Source organism: Conger conger, chromosome 1 (genome assembly GCF_963514075.1).
Source record: "Conger conger chromosome 1, fConCon1.1, whole genome shotgun sequence".
Taxonomy (NCBI): Eukaryota; Metazoa; Chordata; class Actinopteri; order Anguilliformes; family Congridae; genus Conger; species Conger conger.
Window position 1 is genome coordinate 50594806 of NC_083760.1, and position 19902 is coordinate 50614707.

The window sequence follows — 19902 nt, forward strand, 5'->3', positions numbered from 1 at the left end:
TCATCTGTCTACCTTTTCCTCCTTTGTGACAGCTTGAATAGATTTACCACTTCCTGTGCGGCACTTTGGAGCTCCTTCAGATGGTTGAACCTGTCTTTCTTTCATAGTCTCTTGACATCTTGACTTCTGCTCTGCAATTAGAAAATACCATTTGAGTATATACAGTTGTTAAGGGGTATAATGCTGTTGAAGCAATCCTTAAAAGCATCAGAATGCAATTGTCAAATCTATGGAGTAAATTGGGTCACTGTTGTGTATGGTTGCCTAGATGCTCTAGCAGTGGATTCAGTGAATTCACCCATTGACACAGTATACACACCTGAGATATCTAATCAGTCAATTATCTGGCAGCAACTCAATGCATAAAAGCATGTAGAAATGGCCATGGTTCAGCTGTCGTTCAAAACATCAGAATGGGGAATATATGTGATTTAAGTGACCGTGGAATGATTGTTGGTGCCAGACTGGGTGGTTTGAGTATCTCAGAAATTGCCCATCTCCCAGAGTTTTCACACACAAGAGTCTCTTAGACTGCAGAGAATGGTGTGAAAAACAAAAACAAAAAGAGTGGCAGTTGTGTGGGCGAAAACCCTGTGCTAATGAGAGAGGTCAGAGAAAGGCCAGTTCAAGCTGACAGGAATTCAACAGGAGCTGAAATACCCACACATTACATCGGTGGTATGCAGAAGAGCATCTCTGAACACACAACACAATGACCCTTGATATGGGTGCGCTACAGCAGCAGAGGACCAGTAAAAATAGGTATAATAAATACTTAATAAAGTTGTCACTGAGTGATGACCACAGACCTACTCTGTTCTCACTTGGAAAGCAGAGGAATATAACCAATTTCTCTCTAGTCAGTAGAGGTAGGTTGTGTGTACTGATAATTCTTTTTTTAAATAGTATTTTAGGCTAATATTCTATACTCAGAACATGGGTTCGAGGGCATACAAACATCCCGAGCAGTCTGACGGAGAATGGTCATATGGGTTTGTCTAACGCATACGTGCATGCTTCAAAACCTGAGACTGTAAATTAATCGCAGCTCAATGTAGTTGGTCTGACACCGGCGTCAGCAGCCCCACATCGGAATGACAACGACTTCACTGTGCTTCAGTTTTTCAGAGATGAAATGAAACATACATACAACTGCCAAAATATCCTCCCAAAGCTTTGAGAAACAAATGACGCCTTGTTTGAAGCTAATTTATGTAAGGAATAACATATCCGAATGATTCCAGATGAGGGGTTTCATTTATTGAAAGCATTTTTTTGTAAGTTTATATGGAAGGTACTTTTCAGTTGTCAAATATTACGAACTTTGAAACTAGCCAAAGTAAGAGTGGATTTGTTCAAATTAAATCCGCCAGTAGATCGAGTAAATTCCGGAAATCCCAGGGGGTATTTCGGGGGAGGTCTTGGGGGTTGCAACCAGAGGCTATAGTCGACTGTAGCCTACCAGGAGAGGACTGTGCGCGCTCCGTCCACAGTGCACTGTGCACAGCCACCCAAGACATCTTCTGAAAAGAAGCACCGTGGACAGTTAGGTTACTCGGTCTTGAAAATCGGACTTTTAAAAATATGGCATCACTACCAGCTCGCCTGGTGCTCTTTATTCTGTTCGTCATATCTTTCTGTGGAACGGAGAAGCCGAGACAGAGGGGTCTACGCCAGAGGGATGCTGAATATGTTGAACGAGTAAGATACTGTCTATTTTGACACGTCTTTATGTTACATCACTTTGACTTAGAGTAAATTTACTGATTATTGAATCGGCAAGCTACAATACGTTACTGAAAGGAATTTTAAATGAACGGATTATTTAAATTTCCATACGCATTATTTCCACCACAGTAGGCTATCAAGGTGCAATACACCATTATTTATGTTGCGCTCTCAATGTTCTGTGTTCTGTGTTCAATGCCGAAAATACATTCAGCAACAGGGCCTATATCAAAAATGTTAATTCATTTAGTGAGCCATATTCCGTTTAAAGATCTCTACTGTCACCCAGTCTAGTTTTTCCATGTGTTAGTTTTTTGTTGTTGTTATTGCTTGAGGGTGTAATTCGTTGCATGGTTGAATTTACTGGAACCAGATTTTGTTTCTGTATGGTTTGTGCCACTGTTTGCAGCTGTGATTTTGTGCCCTTTTGTGTCACTGGTGGGAGTCTGTAGTTTGTAAATTCACAATCTGGGATCTAGTCTTAACATCTCCAGAAAATAATTCTGGGTTTACATTGCTGAGCCTTGATTGAATATAAGTGTGTCTCAGACTGGAACAAAATTTAGGCGTGTTGGCATTGCCTTAGGGTTGGTTGGTATGGATGAGATCCAACTCAGGTTAAAGACAAGACAGGTCAGATCAATAGGATGTGAAGAACAGCCGGTTTCATTGACTTTTTTTGTCATCAGAGGGGAAAAAACCCATAAAGGTGTTACTCAGAGCGCATAATATTGATTGCATTCAAGGGAGAGGCACTACTGTAAGAACAAATTAACATTTTAAAAACAGGACTGAGTCATAATGGTGACTAAATAGCCCGTAGGGTGAAGCACCAGACTCCATTAATCACGGTGTCAGTATAAATTAGAAGCTAATGGTACCTGTTTTAATGGACATCATTTATGTCACCTTCTAGTGCACTGGGAGGGACACAGACAAGCAGAACTGCACCAGACACTCCACAGACGCCCAGTCCACTCGTGTAAACGTGGTAATATTTTGATCTCACCAATCCCAGAATGCCTCTCCAGCTACACAGACATGATGCTGTGTGTCTTGTATCGCTGCCAAGCTGACTCCTGGAACTTTGCCCAGTACAGTTCCATTCAGCTTGCTTCTACCCTTGCTTGACAGTAACCATGCAGGCTGGATTGGTCTTCAATGATGGCCCTTTGTGGCAAGCCTCTCTATCATTGAAGCACATACACCCTAACTGTGTGTGTGTGTGTGTGTGTGTGTGTGTGGGTGTGTGTGTATGTATCTGTGTGTGTTTGTATGTGTGTGTGGGGGTGTGTGTACACACGTGTGTCTCTGTATGGGTGTTCATGTGCGTGCAGGTTATACTGTGATATGAGTTAAGGGTGAAGGAGGAGGAGTAGATGCTTTGTGAATGATTATGCAGCACTTTGAATTACAGGGCCTTTGTGTCAGTTGGGAGGGTGAAGCTAATAGAAACCACAGCTGTCTGCTGTGTTGAAAAAGACAGGGACTCCTTTCATTGCGTGAAGTTCTTGGAGGAAACAGTTCCCAGCTGGTCTTGTCCTCACAAAGTAATCTTTTTTTGTAGTTTTTTGTAATCTCTTGTAGTCCTTTTATCGTGGAGGCGCATCCTTTTTCCCTGGAATAAAAAAAAAAAAGATAAACTGGCCATTGAACTATTATGCAACTAGAGAAGGAGTTCCTTACCATGAGTTATAGGAGTGCCAATACCTCATGGTAAGGCATGAATGTATTATTTCAATTATACAACAGTTTTACCAACACATTTATACATTTATATGCTTCAACAGAATGACAGTAAAATAAAATAATGATGCCATTTTAAGGACAGAACTGAGCGCTTCGAAGTGTTGCTAGGTTATGTTTTCATGATATCTCTTGATACAATGAATCGCCCAAACATAAACATAAAAGATTGGTAAGAAGGCTTTACTCATTATCGTGAGATAATGGCACTCCTTGGAATGTCTCTCATCCAATGCAAGGTTGTAAAATGTTTAATATAAACATTGCATGATGTTCATATGTATCCAACATTTTTACTGTTGCACATTTTTGAAGAACCTACTCGCAGCATACATGGAGCCTGCTTTGTGGTATCTGAGTCATATGGCAAAATAAAAATAACTTGTCATTCAGATTTGCACCAAAAGCTTTTTTATTTCTCTATGTGGCTAGGTTAGTTTGAAGTGACTTATGAAACCATGGGTGTATCAAGTTGGTATAAAAAATACTACTCTTGCAATGGAATGATTCTCATTGCAGTGCACAACCTAATGCCAGCGGCTGAGTGGACACAGAGGTCAATAAAGAAACCCAACTGATACTTATGTGTATCTGCTCCTCAAAATAGCTCCCTTTTCCAAAGAGAGTTCAAAAACAAGCACAGGCTTGGAAGAGTTACAGACATGTATGCACAAAAAAGCAGTGCAATGCAACCCCACTAGATTGTGCCATCACACAATTGAACAAATATTTGCCCTATGAATGTATCCTTTGTCTTTGTCCTGACATAGAAATGCATATCAGTGATGTGTTGTTTTCTTCATAAACATTTAGACTTCACAAAACTTTCTTCACAAAATTGACTCCAAACTGTCTGTGAAGAAAAAGGGAACATGAGCCTTGAGTTGTTAGCATAAGATAAGGACAGTTGTTGATTCATCCCAGGCCATTGTTTGTGCCATTTTGTTTGTTGTAACAGGCCATGAAGAGCACGGACATGCACCAGTAGGCACAAGAGCCTCCACCATAAAGCCTGCTTCTCTGCTTAGGAATGCTCCCTGCAGAGATAGGCCCAGTGGAATACTACTTCAGTGATTCCCTGTTTTAAAAATGTTATTTATTTATTTACATGCAACAGCAGCTATGTGGGGGGAATGTCGGGTGAGCAGTAGTGTTGGTGCAGGGGTAGATAATTGAGTTAAAGTATGTAACTGGTCACAAAATTGCCCTCTCAGTCACCATACTTGTAAATGGCTGTAAATGGATGTTCAGTTCAGCCATGTGCACTATTTTGGCACTGTAGAAAATGCCCCCAGGCTTTAGGTCGATGGCATGGCACACAAAATACAAGTGGCATCTGTCTGAATAAAGTCTACCTTGGCCAGATCCAGACCTGGGTCAGACATATAATTGTTTTGGATTCAAATACTGTGCTTGATCTTACCTGGTGCAGTTGAGCCAATCAAGAAGAGCAGAAGGCGGGGTTTGCACTTTTTGAGAGTATTTCATAGGTTACCAGACAGCAATACACCAGACAGGCTTAGTGAAGCATAGAAAAGGTATTTGAATTCAAAACAAATATGTATTAGACCCAGGTCTGGCCAGAGCTAATGTGTTTGGTCAGGACCCTCTTCCTTGAAAGTGACATGTATAAGTACACATAATATTCACTACAGTATGTCTCATAACCACCAATCACTGCATTTTGTTTCCCAAGTTGTACTAGGAACCATAATCAAATCATTTTAAGAAATGAGTGGGTGGTTGAAACGTTACCAGAGAAGCTGTAATCCTGTAGTGCCAGGGTAGCCTACCCGTGATTTAAAGACACTGAATGGAAAACTGGTCTGACATTTACGAAACACAAAACATCCTGTCCTGAATTTCATTCATTTTCCTATTGTTCGAACTAAAAAGCATAGGAATGTACTTTCCCCTCCTTCCACTTTCATATCGCTGCCTTTGTGCTTTTGGTTAATTGCTACTTTTTGCTCAATTGCGATCTCAATCTCCCTGCCCCAGTCGCCAGTCTGGGAATGTACTGATTGAACCGTCATTATCGCCCTGGAAAAGTTTCAGGTGTGGCATTTCCATGACAACCCAATGGCAAAAGCAGCCTCCTAGCTCTGCAAGATCACGTTTTTGTCTAGACTGCTGGAATCTTAATTCTGCAAAGCCATCTTTTATATGACATCTGAGCTCCCGGCCTGTGATGTAGTCATTTTCAAAATGAAGCATGAATTTTCTGTATGTAGTGAATGGTTTTTACATATGGATACATTGGCATGTGTTGCTGTAATGGACTATATAAGTTTCCATTACTTCTGATTCAAATGAATACTCAAGCCTTTGCCTTTTTTTAGCCACAGTTGCCTGTCCTTCAGTGGCCAGTGGCCAACCATTTACCATTTACCATTTAAGTACAATTTCCCTTTGGTAATTTGTGCAGATGTGGTTATTTAAGTCCAGACCTGAGTTAAATACATATTTGTTTTGGATTCAAATGCTTTTCTGTGCTTGATTGATCTTGACTGGTGCAATTGAGGCAACCAAGAAGAGCAGAAGGCAGGGATTGCACTTTTTGAGAGTATTTCATCGGTTCTTGAACAGCAGACAAGCTCAGTAAAATGCAGAAGAGTATTTGAATCCAAAACAATTACGTATTCAACCCAGGTCTGTTTAAGTCCATTGCAGAACAATTCTGAAGACCAGTAGTACAGTACAATAGAAAATGCTCTTAGGGGAGTCTAGACCCACTCTTGTAGCCTAATAACATTTTTTATATTTAAGTGGTAAAGTGATAATTTAGGGGTGCAGGTAATAGGAATAATAAATGCTAAACTTATAGCATTTATAAAGTTCACATGGTATCACATACATTTTCTCATATGTGTGGTCCTGGGCAATTTTTCTTTTTTTACAGGGCAGGCTGTCTACGATTGAAGCAGTCTGAGTAAGAACCAGACTTGACTCTGTTTCCCAACATCTGTGTAAACAGTGATGTTGTAGATTGTGAATCATCATGTCATGTCATGAACCCCTGACCACAGACTGGGGCTGACTCAGGCTTGTCTATAACAAAGCCCCATACATGCATGGGACATTTCTGTTGGAAAAAAGGAATGGAAAACATTCTCAATCAAAATATATTGTTCGGTCAGTATAAACATTTAATTCAATCTATGGTGGAGTCATGCAGTATATTACCTGGAGAATATTGCTGGCAGCAACGCACGGAATAATGTGTTAAGGGGAGGTTTTGTGAGGAATGCACATGTTTTCTTTCTATATGGAGGCTGGTGGTGACAAAAATAATGGGAATATACATCATATCCTTCTGTGCATGTTGTTTTTAAATGTTTTTCCTACAGCTAGGCTTCCCACGTGGGTCTTCAATATATGTCAGTTTATGTCCCCGTCTTCTCATCGTCTAGCTCCGCGCATTTAGCCTTGACCAAAATTTGTTTCCCTCACTTGGCCACACAGCTGTCCAGGAAACTAGATGGACCTGAACGCTGTGGTTTAGAATACACCTGACTGAGAATTACGTATTGTCCTCGGAATGATCACATGGTGCCCAAGACCAAAGGAAGAATCTGTGTCAGGATATCCTTCAGTTCCTGCCCCAGTTTCCAGTTAAATTCCGGACAGCTTTTTTCCTCTGGTGCCGTGCTCCACAGGGGCTTTGGTCTTGGGAGGAACTTTCTGGAAGTGGTTTGTCTGGTACCTGCTCAGCTGTTTCTCCTCCCATCTCTTTCTCCCATTTCCAGTACAGCGAATGTCTACAGGGTCCCTCCGGCACCCCAGGACGTGAGGGGAACCCGGGTGTGAACGGCATCCCAGGAACGCCGGGTATCCCGGGACGGGATGGCCTGAAGGGCGAGAAGGGTGAATGCATGAGGGAGATCTTTGAAGAGCCGTGGAGATCCAATTACAAGCAGTGTGCCTGGAACTCTCTTAACTATGGAATTGACCTGGGAAAAATTGCGGTAAGCTGACACAAAGCAGGAAAATACCCAAGGACAGTCATGGATACTATATTGAACCTCCCCCCAAAACCTTAAAAAAATTGGAAGAGATGATGCATATTTTTTTTGTTAGCATTGCAACTTTATGCATGATAGCATGATCTTTTCGAAACTGGACTTGGAGTATGACTTTAATTTACCTGACTTTAAAAATAGTCTGTACATCTGTAGATCTGTACCAGTAATCCATCATTTGGATTCTGACAGATTGTTCATTTGTTCCATATGATGTCACTTCCTGTACTTTTCACCATCAAAGGTCTTATAGTAAGGATTTACTATGTGCTGCCAAACCCACTGACTGAGGCCAAAGATTGTTGTTGACTGTTGTCGACCTTAGAATGCTGTAGCACCTGAAAATTCAGGATTTACAGACCTTGCTGTAAAATCCTGCTATGCCAGCTTGACCATCTTGAAAATTGAGCTGGTCTAGCTGGGTATGAGCTAGTCAACCAGAATGGCCAAGATGGTCATGAAGCTGGTCTAGCTGGGTATGAGCAGGTCAACCAGCTAGTGCTGTACCTGTAACTTATCTGAGCTGGTAGCTGGTCCGAACTAGTCAACCAGCTAAACCATGTCGAGCTGGGAGCTGGTCTGAACTGGTCAACCAGCTACCAGCTGTTTCAAAACCTAGCATGAGCTATTTTTCTCAGCAGGGTATGAATGTGTACCTCAGAGCTTTGCTCATTCCGAGCTGCATCACTCAGTTGTTTCCTGATGAGCCGTTTCCCCCACAGGAATGCACCTTCACCAAGCTGCGCTCGGACAGCGCCCTGCGGGTGCTCTTCAGCGGCTCCCTGAGGCTCAAGTGCAAGACGGCGTGCTGCCAGCGCTGGTACTTCACCTTCAACGGAGCCGAGTGCACAGGGCCCCTGCCCATCGAGTCCATCATTTACCTGGACCAGGGCAGTCCCGAGTTCAACTCCACCATCAACATCCACCGCACCTCTTCCGGTAGGCAGCCCTGCGGAGAATTCCGGGGCCTACAGTACGACACTGCTTTGGTTGAGTTCAAGTGGCCAAAACTGGGCTTCATTTTTTGAATAAAACACCTTTAGTCGCAAAAAACCGCAGTGCAATTAAAAGTTGTAATATACATGGTAAGGCATGGTTCTGTTGAGTGATCGAGTTTGCCTTCCAGATCGTTTGTGATCTTGTAAATAGATTCACGTGCAAATCTATAAGAATTAACTTTTCGTCTCATATATTCTTTTCTCTTTTTTCTCCTCCTCAAAAAACTCCTTGGTTTGCCAAAACTTAAGGTAAAGGGTAGCTAACCTTAAATTCCACTGAGGGAAGTTGTCGGTAAGGTGTTTTATGCAACACTTTTTAAGGTTTTAAGGGATTACTTAAAGGAAAATGCACTTAAGGGAGTTTTTGAGGGTTTCTGGAATTTCACTTAAGGAAAGCCTTGAGTGACACTTAAGGGTTCGTTCTGCAACACTCTTAAATTTAAGGGAAACTTAAGGGAAATCTTAAGGGGAAATTACACTTCTAGTGTTTTATGCAACTGGGCACTGGGCCCTACAGTAAGACATTGCTTTGGTTGAGTTCAAGTGGCCAAAACCGGGCTTCATTTTTGAAGCTCATTCCCTGGTCTTACTGAGAGATGTTATTCACTAGCTCCACAACAGTTGGCAATCGTTTCAGCCACACTTGTCAATATAACTCAATGGTAACAATACGGTTAAAATATGAAGTCTAATATTTTCCCACACAAATCTGTAATCTGAATCTGTGTTTGTTCTTCATCTACTATATCCCCATATGTCAATTCAATTACTGTGTTATTAGGACAATATAGTAATACTTTGTGGACCAATCAGGGAGTTTGTCATGGCCTATCTCACACACTTAGTGGTCGAGCCGCACTTGGCCCATAAAAGGGCTTCCTGTTTCCCTACTGTGCTCACTGGCTCCTAATTTTACAATATGGCACTGCTCGAAATATTCGAGCTTTCAAAACACTTTTCACAAGCCCATGGATAGTCAGTGGGTGACGTAAGTCAGGAACTTGGTTCTTATTTTTTCTACTGTCCATGGTGGAGTCTAGCTTGTCATTACCTACAGTGACCAGGGGCACTTGGCTCTGCCAAGTTTTTTGAGCACATATTTTTGCAGAACAAAATAGAGATTTCAACAGTGCAGGTTATCATTTTAGAATACTATATTTTTGGTCATAAGCAGGGGTAATTTGCATGCATCCAGTAGCAAATGCTGAGTACTGACTGGGCAAAGCTCTAATTATAGAGAACCCTGAACTATTTCTGTGTGCTGAGAGGTTTCGGCCGACAGCAAGTCTGTGGAACATTGCTGCTTCACAATTTTAAATCTCCCTGGAAGTTCATAAGCTCTCCCTGGTCTCAAGCAATGTTTGGGGCACGGGGGTATTATAGCAGGACACTGACACCTGTTCCTCTTCTGTTTGTTCCAGTGGAAGGGATGTGTGAGGGGATCCATGCTGGTCTGGTCGATGTGGCCATTTGGGTAGGCACCTGTGCTGACTATCCACGCGGCGATGCGTCCACTGGCTGGAACTCTGTATCCAGGATAATTATCGAAGAGCTTCCCAAATGAGCCCTGGTGCATCTCCCCCTGAAACTTGGGCGTCCTGCCGTCAGCCATTTTGACCCAGGCTGTGAAATGACAACGGTCGCCGCTGGTCGGAAATACTGGCCCTCTGCCACCATCGTCTTGGAAGCAATGTTTGGGAATCTTGGGTGATAGTTTAGGGCAGGATTTAATCTGAACTTTGACCACCTGCTAGGCAAAAGTTGGGGATTTGTTAGCATTATTTAGACTCAATCAAGGGCTGTTGCTTCTACCTCGGCTGGAAAACCGCCGTTAGCTCTGTGGCCCATCATTTTGGATTATTTTAACAATATGAGGGAGAAAGTCTTGTTTAAGTTTTAGTATTCTGCATAATCATGGTCATTTTTTTAACAGTTTAATGTTCATTAAATTAGCCTTTTTTACTTACTACTAAACATTGTTTGCATCACTTATGTTTGCTATCAAACTTGCTATCACAGCATTTTTTTATACTTGTTTTGTTACCTGTCGTCTGTATTCTAAACATGGTTTAACAGTTTTTGCTGTGTTAATAGTTAAACGGAATTAAGGAATTTGTGATAAGCTGTTATGTTGCTACTGATGGCTAGGTACCACATACTATTTGATGGAGGGCCTGTGGGAGTTGAAGTTGACAATCTGTAACAATCCTAAACAATCTGTAGTTCTTGATTTAACCTACCATAAGCCCAAATGTGGAATGCCATGTGGTACTTCCTGTTGTGTGCAGTCTTGTTTTGACAATAGAATGCATTTTGAAACAGGATGTAGCCAGGATGTAGTTGTCAGGGGTATGTGGATAAACAGCAAGCACACAGTAAAACACCAAGGCAGTGCTGTGAAAAAGTATTTGCCCTGTTCCTATTACTGCATATTTGCCACACTGAATGGTTTCAGGTCTTTAGACAAAATTTAATATTACCCAAATGGAACCTGAGTAAAAACTACACACATTCTTTAAATTATTATTTCATGGAATAAGGTATCACACACTTATCATTTTGTTATGTTTTGTGTTTATTCAGGTTCTTTTTGGCTATCACATTTAGTCTAAAGATCTGAAACCATTCAAATATATAATAATAGAGGAAATGATGAAGGGGGCTTATACTTATTTACAGCTCTGTATGTACAGTGCCCTCCATAATGTTTGGGACAAAAACCCATCATTTTTTTATTTGCCTCTGTACTCCACAATTTTAGATTTGTAATACGAAACATCACATAGTTAAAGTGCACATTGTCATATTTTAATAAAGTAATTTTTATACATTTTGGTTTCACCACAGTTGACAATGTTATGTAAATGAAAGTAGTCATGTTTACTATTTTGTTGAATATCCTTTGCATGCCATGACTTCCTGATTTAAAATCGGATAATTTTAACCATCACCATTTTTTTATTTATCATTACAAATCTCAAATTGTGGATTATAGAGGCAAATAAATAAATGATGGGTCTTTGTCCCAAACATTATAGAGGGCACTGTAATTCTGTTCTTGGAAGAGCTTTCTCTCATTCAGTTTTTCCCCAGGCCTGTGGCAACTTTCCTGAGATTTGTTCACAACTGTGATCCAGGAACTGCTCCAACTGGAACATCTTTTCTCTTTCCAACTTGCCACACAATGGGTGGTCGTCTGTGAATCATCCAGATGTTTCACATAGGGAACCAGCGCCAATGGTTAATTATGCTTACTCTATGTGCAATGACATCCATTTTGCCCAGTAATTAATGGTACTTTGAACTGCAAATACAGGGGCTCAGTACCACCATATCAAGGCAGTCTGCTCGGAAAATGGATAAGAACTGCTTCGTCTAAATGGTTAGGCTGAATATTTTGTATATTGCATTTATTCACAGGCTATTACACATCAAAATCAATGAGGTTATGACCCAGGGACCTATATATAGGAATTTTAATGTACTGTCAAACCAAATATTTTTATGAATAATGATGTTTGTACACTGCTATCTTCTAAGTTGTATTGAGTATGTACTTATTGTGTGTATGTCATGATTTCTGGCAAATGGCATTGACAACTATGATTAAAACAGAAAACGTCAAAAATGTATTCTTTAAAAGCAATGTAGTTTGAAAAATCTTAACAATTATAAAAATAATTGTTAAAATAATTCTGTAACTGAAATCATGTAAAAGGATAACTAAAGTGCAACTGTCATAAATGCACAATTCTATGAAATAATTATTGTATTTGGATATCACAGGATAAATGTATCCGGCATGGCCATGATTGTTGGGTTTGTGTACATATTGGGGAATGAGATGAGCATACATTCGTTCATCTCATTCCCCAATCCTAAATCTTGTGAGGATAGATTTTCCATCCAATCTGCTCAGAATTCCTGGTGCGTGTTACCAGGCAGACATTCTTGTTAGCCAGCTAGCAGTAACAAACGGAATCTAATCAGACTATAAGTTTCTATGTAAAATGCATTTGGTGGTTCTGGCATAAACCAGCCAGCCACGATATCTCGTTGGTCAATAAATATTTAACATTTGATAAATATGTGACTGTTCGGTTTGTAAAAATTATTTGTTACTTCTTCAAAATGATGATGAATGGGTAGCAGTGTAGCACTGTAATAAAGGTTAAGGAACAGGAACGTGCAGGGTAGATATTGCTGGTGTACCCATGAGTAAGGCCCTGGAAGGGCTTCAGTAATATTAAGCTATAGTAAGGCAATTATTTTCTAAGTTCGTATATTCTTTTACAGTACTGGTTTTCATGAACTGCATTCATTTGACGAAATAACATTCCTCTGGATTTTTAATACAGACAAAACACAAAACCATGTAGCGTGCAGAAATGGAAACCACATTATTATTTTTCACATAAAACACAGCATTTAAAAGCAACGCCTTTGAAATTTAGCCAAGCAAAAAAATAACCTTGCAGAAAATTTGAGTTGGCTCAGTCTTCTGTGGTCATGACAACAGACTTACACACTGCACAGATAAGTCAGCAGTACAGAAAACATTCCACTAAGTGTTAAAGCAAATAAGTTAAATAAAAACAATAAAAAAACGCTCACACATACAAAGTCGCATACACACAATTTCCACTGCCCTGAATCAAAAGCATTCTGATTGAACGTTATTTTCCTTATGATATCCAGAACCTTCCGTCTTGCACCATTTCATTCTTGTGGAGGCAAATATGATGGATAGTTGTAAATATTAACCAATAAATATTAACTATAAACCAGTCTCAATTTTTTATTTTAAATGGTGTTACTCCAATGCATCAAGAATCAATTAAATACCAGGGTGCAACATTGCAGTAGTTGTATGGATGGGGTTTTGCCTGTATCGCATTGAATCATTATCAGACTTAAATATGCAGTATTAAAATGTTCTCTGGTGGTAGTTGTGGATATGTAGCGAAATGAATGTCATTTCTGTATGTTGCACAGCACACTGCTGAGACAGGATGCCGATGCTTTACCTGTTATCTACTTTTTGAAAAATATTGAAATATATTTTTCAAAAAATATACAAATATTGAGCCATTAGGGCCAGCAATCTTCAATACCACCACATGCTTGGCAGATTGTGACCCTCGTTTCAGAGGCACGGGTGAGGTCACGCTTGGACTTCGCCGATGCAGTTTGGAGTATATTGCGGTGGCCCCGCCCGTCTGGTTCTAGCTCTGCCTTTGTTCCCGTGCCTTCGCTCACTTGTTTTGGCCGAGCAGGAAGTGGGAAACTTTCTCGTAGACCACGAAGGTAATGCAGCACGCAGGAGTGACTCTGAGCAGGTTGGGCACCATTCCTTTGTAGAAACCGATGGCCCCCTCGTTCCTGTGGAGAAAGCAGAACCATTTAGTTGACTTATAGTTGACTATATAGCGACTGAGTTGATTAGTCAAGGCAGTGGCCAATCCCCCCCCCCCCAATAACATAGGCTGCCCCAAAACATCCAAAACACAACATACATATGACCTCATATTAAGGAAAGGCAGACAAACAGCGTTTACACCACTATGTTAACAAAAACTGGCAGTCAAGTTTATCCCATTTTACAGTGGTAACTGTCGTCAAATATTGTCAGACAACATGAAACGCAACCTAAAATGACTTGTCTTAAAATAAACAGTCATGTTACTATTGTTCCCATCTTGTAATCTACCATTATATAAATCAACTTCAGGGTCAAATTTTGTCCGACCTGCATGTAGTCATTTTGGATTCAAATACTTTTTACAACTGATCTCGCCTGGTGCAATTGAGCCAGCCAAGAAGACCAGAAGGCGGGGTTTGTCCTTTTGTGGAGTATTTCATTGGTTCCAACACACAAGACAAGCTCAGTAAAGCAGAGAAAAGTATTTGAATCCAAAACAATTGCATGTTTGACCCAGGTCTGAAGAGGATACGCTTTGGTCACAGAGTCTTCCAGAACAGCAAACATTCACTGGCAGAGACAATTGTATGAGGTAGCTCAAGTATCCAGTTTGCATAAATTGACAGAAAAGACAGACACTCTGTCTGTTCAGCATCACGCTGGACTGCTAACAGTATAACCTTTTGTCTACAATTAGCTCTGATTAGCTAATCTACCCATTAGCTTGGGGGCAATTTCTTGCAAATAAGAAGCATATGGGACTTTTATAAGTGTATGTGCAAATGCCAAATTCAGTTACACCAGGCTTTGTTGTATTAGTTTCTCAATTTCTGAAATTGAGAAACCACAGACTAAGCATGGTAAAGTACTGTTGTGCATGTGCTGGTTTATGGGAAGTCATTGTACTTAACCCATTATGGACTAAGGCCCCCAATAGAAAACCCACACACACATCCGTCTGTTAAGGGAGATGTAATGCGCAGGTCGCATCCGTCTCTTAAGGGAGATGTAACACACAGGTCGCATCCATCTGTTAAGGGAAATGTAACGTGAAGGTTGCATCCTCCCAGAAGGGGTTAACATAACACGCAGGTGCATCATGGCATTTAAAACTCACATCATAACTAGTCTCGCTAAAAATGTTTCTCTCAAGAGTGAACTTCAAAGTCAGCTGAGCCAAAAATATATATATTTGAGGAACGATTTAATACTTATTCCCAAAGAAGAAATTTAACCACCCTCAGATTGACGAGAGTCCTATACAGGGATTGTACATCCTAGCTTCATTCAAACCTCACTGCTCTTTAATGCTCACCACTGCCTTCCGTGAGCTCTTGGCACACAGTGACCACAGTGCAGACTTCTGGGTTTCATGCTATTTGCTCATGGGTATCGTAGTGTTTACGTCCACTGCGTGTGTAAACCGTGAGAGGCCCGGGCTTACCTCCATGTCCTCTTCATCACGTCTATGGCCCCATTGTACTTATTGTGCTGGTCCTGCAAGCGCGCGCGAATCACCTGGTACGGGTACGTCGTGGCAACTGCAAATATTTTGGATAAAGCTGCCATGGTAATATATTCCAATGGGTTCTGTGGGACGAGAGGAAAGGATATTGTGACTCATGTACTTCGAAGTCTCCCAGAAGTCATTCCAGGACCCACTATACCTAACTGTTCTCAGATTTGCAAATTTTACTTGCTTTCCCATCTGTGGAGAATCGTAATTAAAACAATACAGAATAATTACAAGTTAAGTTTTCCTTACATTATCATTTATGTCATTATGTTGTCCCTACACATACTATGCAAGCACAGGAGTTTAAATCGCTTGGGTAATAGATGGAATATCAGTCAGTATATTTCCAGGATCAATTCTAAATGAGGCACATTTATGTTGTTGCCAAATACATAACTTTACCATAACAGTCGCATCAATTATTGGTGCTACAATGAAAATATACTACTTAAAAGGAATTATTAGGTCCATAGTTTTTACTTACCAATTGTGCATCTGATGATTTATTTCTGTATTTGTTATAGTCTCTTTTCAGTTCCTCATAAGCCATGAATTGCAGTGCACCATGGGATGTACCAAACAGACCAGGCACAAAACCCTACAAGACATAGCACTATATCAATATTAAGAATAAACGAAACCTAAAAATCACTCGCCCTCACATATAATTAAAATATTAATTCAATTGCAGCTACATGATTTTGGTAGATACTGATATTATAGATTTAGATTTAATAACTAATAATAATCACTGCTGAATTAAGTAAATAATTACATAACTAGACAAAGATTTTTTGGAGGAGTAGGAGTAAGTATACCAACCAATGCTACTTTCCATAGAGTACTAGGGCCCCCTAGTGGTAGACTACACTGCCGGCATGCATTATGCCCAGGGGCAGGGTCATAATTTATATTAAAATAAATAAAATAAAATAAAAATCCCCATTTTTATGAACAAATAGCTAAAATTGTTTCCCTGGATTAGATCACTTAACAATTTGCATTAAACCAAGCCTTACTCTGTACAATCCTGGTATACCCTCATGTTGGTATATTTTTACAAGAGCATCCAGCATTCCTTTGTACTGCTTCTGAGATGGACCAGCATTGTATTGCAGGACAAGACGGGTCTTTGTGACCCAGATGGGGTTCGTTAGGCAAAGCGTCATCATACCTGAACAAAGGGGACAGGTAAGGGTCTTCAACCAGAAGTCGGAGACCAGTTACAACACACTACCTGAGTTCTGACTCAAAATTGAATTAAACTAAACATTGTGTAAAATTAACCATTGAGGACATGACCTCTGGCAAACAATTTTATCAAGCAATGGCATACTAAAAATGTCATACTGAATTTTCTTTGCTGTGGGTGATGTCTGCATTTTTTTAAATGTACTCCTTGACCATTTTACAGCTTTGGTGCAATCCTCTTTGCCCAGGGGGACAAATGGAGATAACTCATGACGGGAGTTCAAAGCCAGCACGTAAGTAGGTTTTATTGTCGTCACTGCTGATCCATGAGACCACACTTGCGTCAACAAGGGTGAAACGCTTGTGCTTAATGCTTCAAGCAGACCTTTTCACCCAGTATAACCCGATACTGATGTCAGAGAATTAATGCCATAGCTATTACTGGCAGAAATGCCAATTATTTTTTACAGTGCAGAGCCGTTTCAGAAATTCCAGTTCCTAGTAAAGCTCGAGGGCACTGACCGAGTAGAAGCTACTAACATAATATAGCAAAATAATGACCCTGTTCGCGGAACCATTGGTTTTACACTTACTCCGCACCCAAGGCCAATGCCCAAAAAGGTTTATTTAGCACAATTCATGTAGGAATTTTGAACCTCCTACAACCTATATAGTGAGTAGCGCAACGTTGGGATGAAAGTGAAATCTAAAATGAACCCGAATAACCCTAATCAATCTGCCCACCCTTGATGCACGATAGGCTTCCAGACGGTCTGGGGGCAGTACTAACCTGCCTGTGCTGCAGATACCAGGTGTTCCGTAGCGGTCAGTTCACACTGGCGACGTTCCTGGATGTAAGCCTTGATTGCATTGTAGCTGCGAAAAGGAAGCCGACCAAAAAAATAACCAACATAAGCTGCAGCTTCGTGGTTATGTTTCATACAGTTTATGTACGCCACGCATTGTTTCCAAGGCTTGATTTCAGCAGACACTAATGTTGAAACATCCCAGATAATGTAACTGACAAACTACATACACACATTTTAGAATTTAGTTTAAAAAAACGTTATTGATATCAACCATAGCGTGTGACTAACAAAGATTTTACATGAAAAAAGCAGGCAAGTTATACTTTTACTTTGTCATACGCACAAGAAAAAGTAGAGTCCCCACGAGGCTCCGGCTCCCCACATGTTGGGTGTCACTCCTTGATAGAGTCCCCGAACTCCCTCCAGCTGCCAAACGCTTTTCATACAGTGGATTATTCCATTGTATTTTGGCCTTAACTCCAATCCATCACTCACTGCACACAAAAACACTTCGTTTAAAATCCGACATGATTGTACATCATGAGTTTACGATACATACCATTTATGAAACTATAAAACATACGTTTCACATTAACGAGATTCGATATCTCCTTAGCAATGTGAGGGTGACAGCGGATGTCAAATTACCATTCAGCAATCTAGTGAAAACAGCATAGACAACGATAGTGACGTTAAAAAGCAGCCTGCACAGTCATATTAACTACTCATAACTGGCTAGCTATCCAGCTATTTAAGTTACAGTGGCGTTAGAGATACTACTCACCTGCAAACCTGATTTTGACAAGATCCAGGGGATGCAAGATCAAAGTCGACACAAGTCCCCCACTTAGTCCTGCTGCTAAATTCTCATATTTGACATGACTCAAGAGGCGCTGAAGACTGGCCTTTATTGAGAGATTCGTGTTAGGCGCCTCCGGGAGCTCTGCTGCTGTGCCCTGTCCTGAAACAGGACTCATGCCTATTTTTTCGGTTAGCCACCTGCCCGTATGGAGATTTTAAGCGGAACAACATACGGTAACTAACTAGCTGTCCCTACCGTAGCTAGCCAATTTTGAAACTATTAGCTAACGTTAGTTATATCTAGCCATTCAGTCCAAGTAATCATCTGCCAGTCGAAGACATGTTACCCACGTAGTTGCAGCAATGCTACCATTCGCCTATGACCTTTCCTGAGGGTAATGACTCGCAGTCCCAGGCAACCATAGACTGGATAAAAAATACCAGACAACATGCAAAACTTGAGACGTGACGCAACACGGAAGGCAACGTATCTTCTTCTTCTTTTTTATGGGGGTGTACCGCCGAAAATTGGTGCATTACCGCCACCTACTGTATTATTATATACTACGTTTCTCTTCTTTAAAATACAAATACACATAAAATAATCTCCCTCCCCTTCTAAATGCTACATTCTGTCTTTAGCATTATCCTGTTTTCCCGGTGTTTGACTCCCCCCAAACCCTTTCCCACGATTCCCTTGATCTTATCCCCTTTCACGTTGATCTCCAAAATCTCCCTTGCTGGGTACACTACCATTCTAATCCGCTCTGTCTTCATTTCTATTTCACTCACCCAATTTATTACCATCACTATAAAGGCCAAAAATCTTCTACAATCCATATTTATAATCTTGTTGTTTTTCCACTGTCCCTACTTTGTTCTGTTCTTTATTCCTCCCAGTTCCCTTCTCTGCCCTTACTCTCTTTGTTCTTTGCTCTCATCCATTCGACCTCACTCTCCATCTTCCTTCTCTCACAATGTTTTGCGCTGACATCGTGATTTCCCCCACAGTGAAAACATACAGGCTGCTCTTTTGACAACCTACACTCCTCTTCTGAACACCCATCCTTCCCACACCTTATACATCTGTGCTTCCTTTTCCTACACACTGCAGCTACATGGCCTTATTCCTGACACCATTAACATCTTAGTGGTACCCTCTCGTTGGCCTCACCCTGTAGCTAACATACTCTAATAACTCTAATAACACCACAGTGGGACACCACTAACTATTCCCTTCACTGATGCCCTTTCCCTCATTGGTAAGCATTTCACCATTGTAGTATCAAATGCCTCTTTGTCTCTTTGTCTTTTAGTTTGACACTCCACAATTACAACCCCTCACCCACCCCCCTTGATATCCTCACTGCCGTCATTTCTCTAAATCTGCAATTTTACTAATTTCCCTACTTCGTGGCCATCCCTAAAAACGCCCTAACCCATTTGACCCTAACCCCTGCACTTGGTAATTTGTGTACTTGAAGCTCTGTTAGAGTAATGTCTTGTGTTTATTCATTTTAATGATGCTAATACAGCCAGGGCAAAGCCAAAGACAAATGAATATCCATAAATAGTACATAATAAAGTTTTGTGTTCTGAATATATCTACCCTTTGTGTTTCCCAGAGAGGTTCAGTTTTCAGGGTATCCTCTGACTCCCCTGATGCCTA

General features: G+C 40.8%; 2 protein-coding genes across 5 annotated transcripts; one reads left to right on the forward strand and one right to left on the reverse strand.

The window, feature by feature from the left end:
* Positions 1–1468: 1468 nt before the first annotated feature.
* On the forward strand, positions 1469–12580 carry LOC133138672 (collagen triple helix repeat-containing protein 1-like). Of its 2 annotated transcripts, XM_061257620.1 has the most exons (5): positions 1469–1701; positions 2645–2719; positions 7224–7442; positions 8219–8435; positions 9916–12580. In XM_061257620.1, exons 1-5 carry the CDS (start codon positions 1585–1587, stop codon positions 10056–10058), a joined length of 771 nt encoding a protein of 256 aa, XP_061113604.1. In that variant the 5' UTR covers positions 1469–1584; the 3' UTR covers positions 10059–12580. The 2 variants fall into 2 exon arrangements, with proteins under 2 accessions (XP_061113604.1, XP_061113614.1); XM_061257630.1 differs by lacking the exon at positions 2645–2719.
* A 245-nt stretch (positions 12581–12825) lies between these two features.
* On the reverse strand, positions 12826–18714 carry slc25a32b (solute carrier family 25 member 32b). 3 transcript variants are annotated; one of them, XM_061257594.1, is made up of 8 exons: positions 18217–18714; positions 17776–17926; positions 17414–17499; positions 16452–16606; positions 15917–16030; positions 15361–15506; positions 14869–14946; positions 12826–13876 (listed from the first exon to the last, which is right to left on the reverse strand). In XM_061257594.1, exons 1-8 carry the CDS (start codon positions 18407–18409, stop codon positions 13750–13752), a joined length of 1050 nt encoding a protein of 349 aa, XP_061113578.1. In that variant the 5' UTR covers positions 18410–18714; the 3' UTR covers positions 12826–13749. The 3 variants fall into 3 exon arrangements, with proteins under 3 accessions (XP_061113578.1, XP_061113584.1, XP_061113592.1); XM_061257608.1 differs by having other exon boundaries at positions 13749–13876; positions 14828–14946; XM_061257600.1 differs by lacking the exon at positions 14869–14946.
* Between the last annotated feature and the right edge of the window lie 1188 nt (positions 18715–19902).

What these genes read in the sequence shown, in the direction of transcription:
- LOC133138672 (XM_061257620.1), top strand. Translation starts at nt 1,585, where the DNA reads ATGGCATCACTACCAGCTCGCCTGGTGCTCTTTATTCTGTTCGTCATA. An exon ending in TTGACCTGGGAAAAATTGCG is followed by an intron (nt 7,443 to 8,218) that starts GTAAGCTGACAC and finishes TTTCCCCCACAG; the next exon opens with GAATGCACCTTCACCAAGCT. An exon ending in CATCCACCGCACCTCTTCCG is followed by an intron (nt 8,436 to 9,915) that starts GTAGGCAGCCCT and finishes TGTTTGTTCCAG; the next exon opens with TGGAAGGGATGTGTGAGGGG.
- slc25a32b (XM_061257594.1), bottom strand. Translation starts at nt 18,409, where the DNA reads ATGAGTCCTGTTTCAGGACAGGGCACAGCAGCAGAGCTCCCGGAGGCG. An exon ending in TGGGGACTCTACTTTTTCTT is followed by an intron (nt 17,500 to 17,775) that starts GTGCGTATGACA and finishes TCCTTTTCGCAG; the next exon opens with CTACAATGCAATCAAGGCTT. An exon ending in GGTATCTGCAGCACAGGCAG is followed by an intron (nt 16,607 to 17,413) that starts GTTAGTACTGCC and finishes CCCTTTGTTCAG; the next exon opens with GTATGATGACGCTTTGCCTA.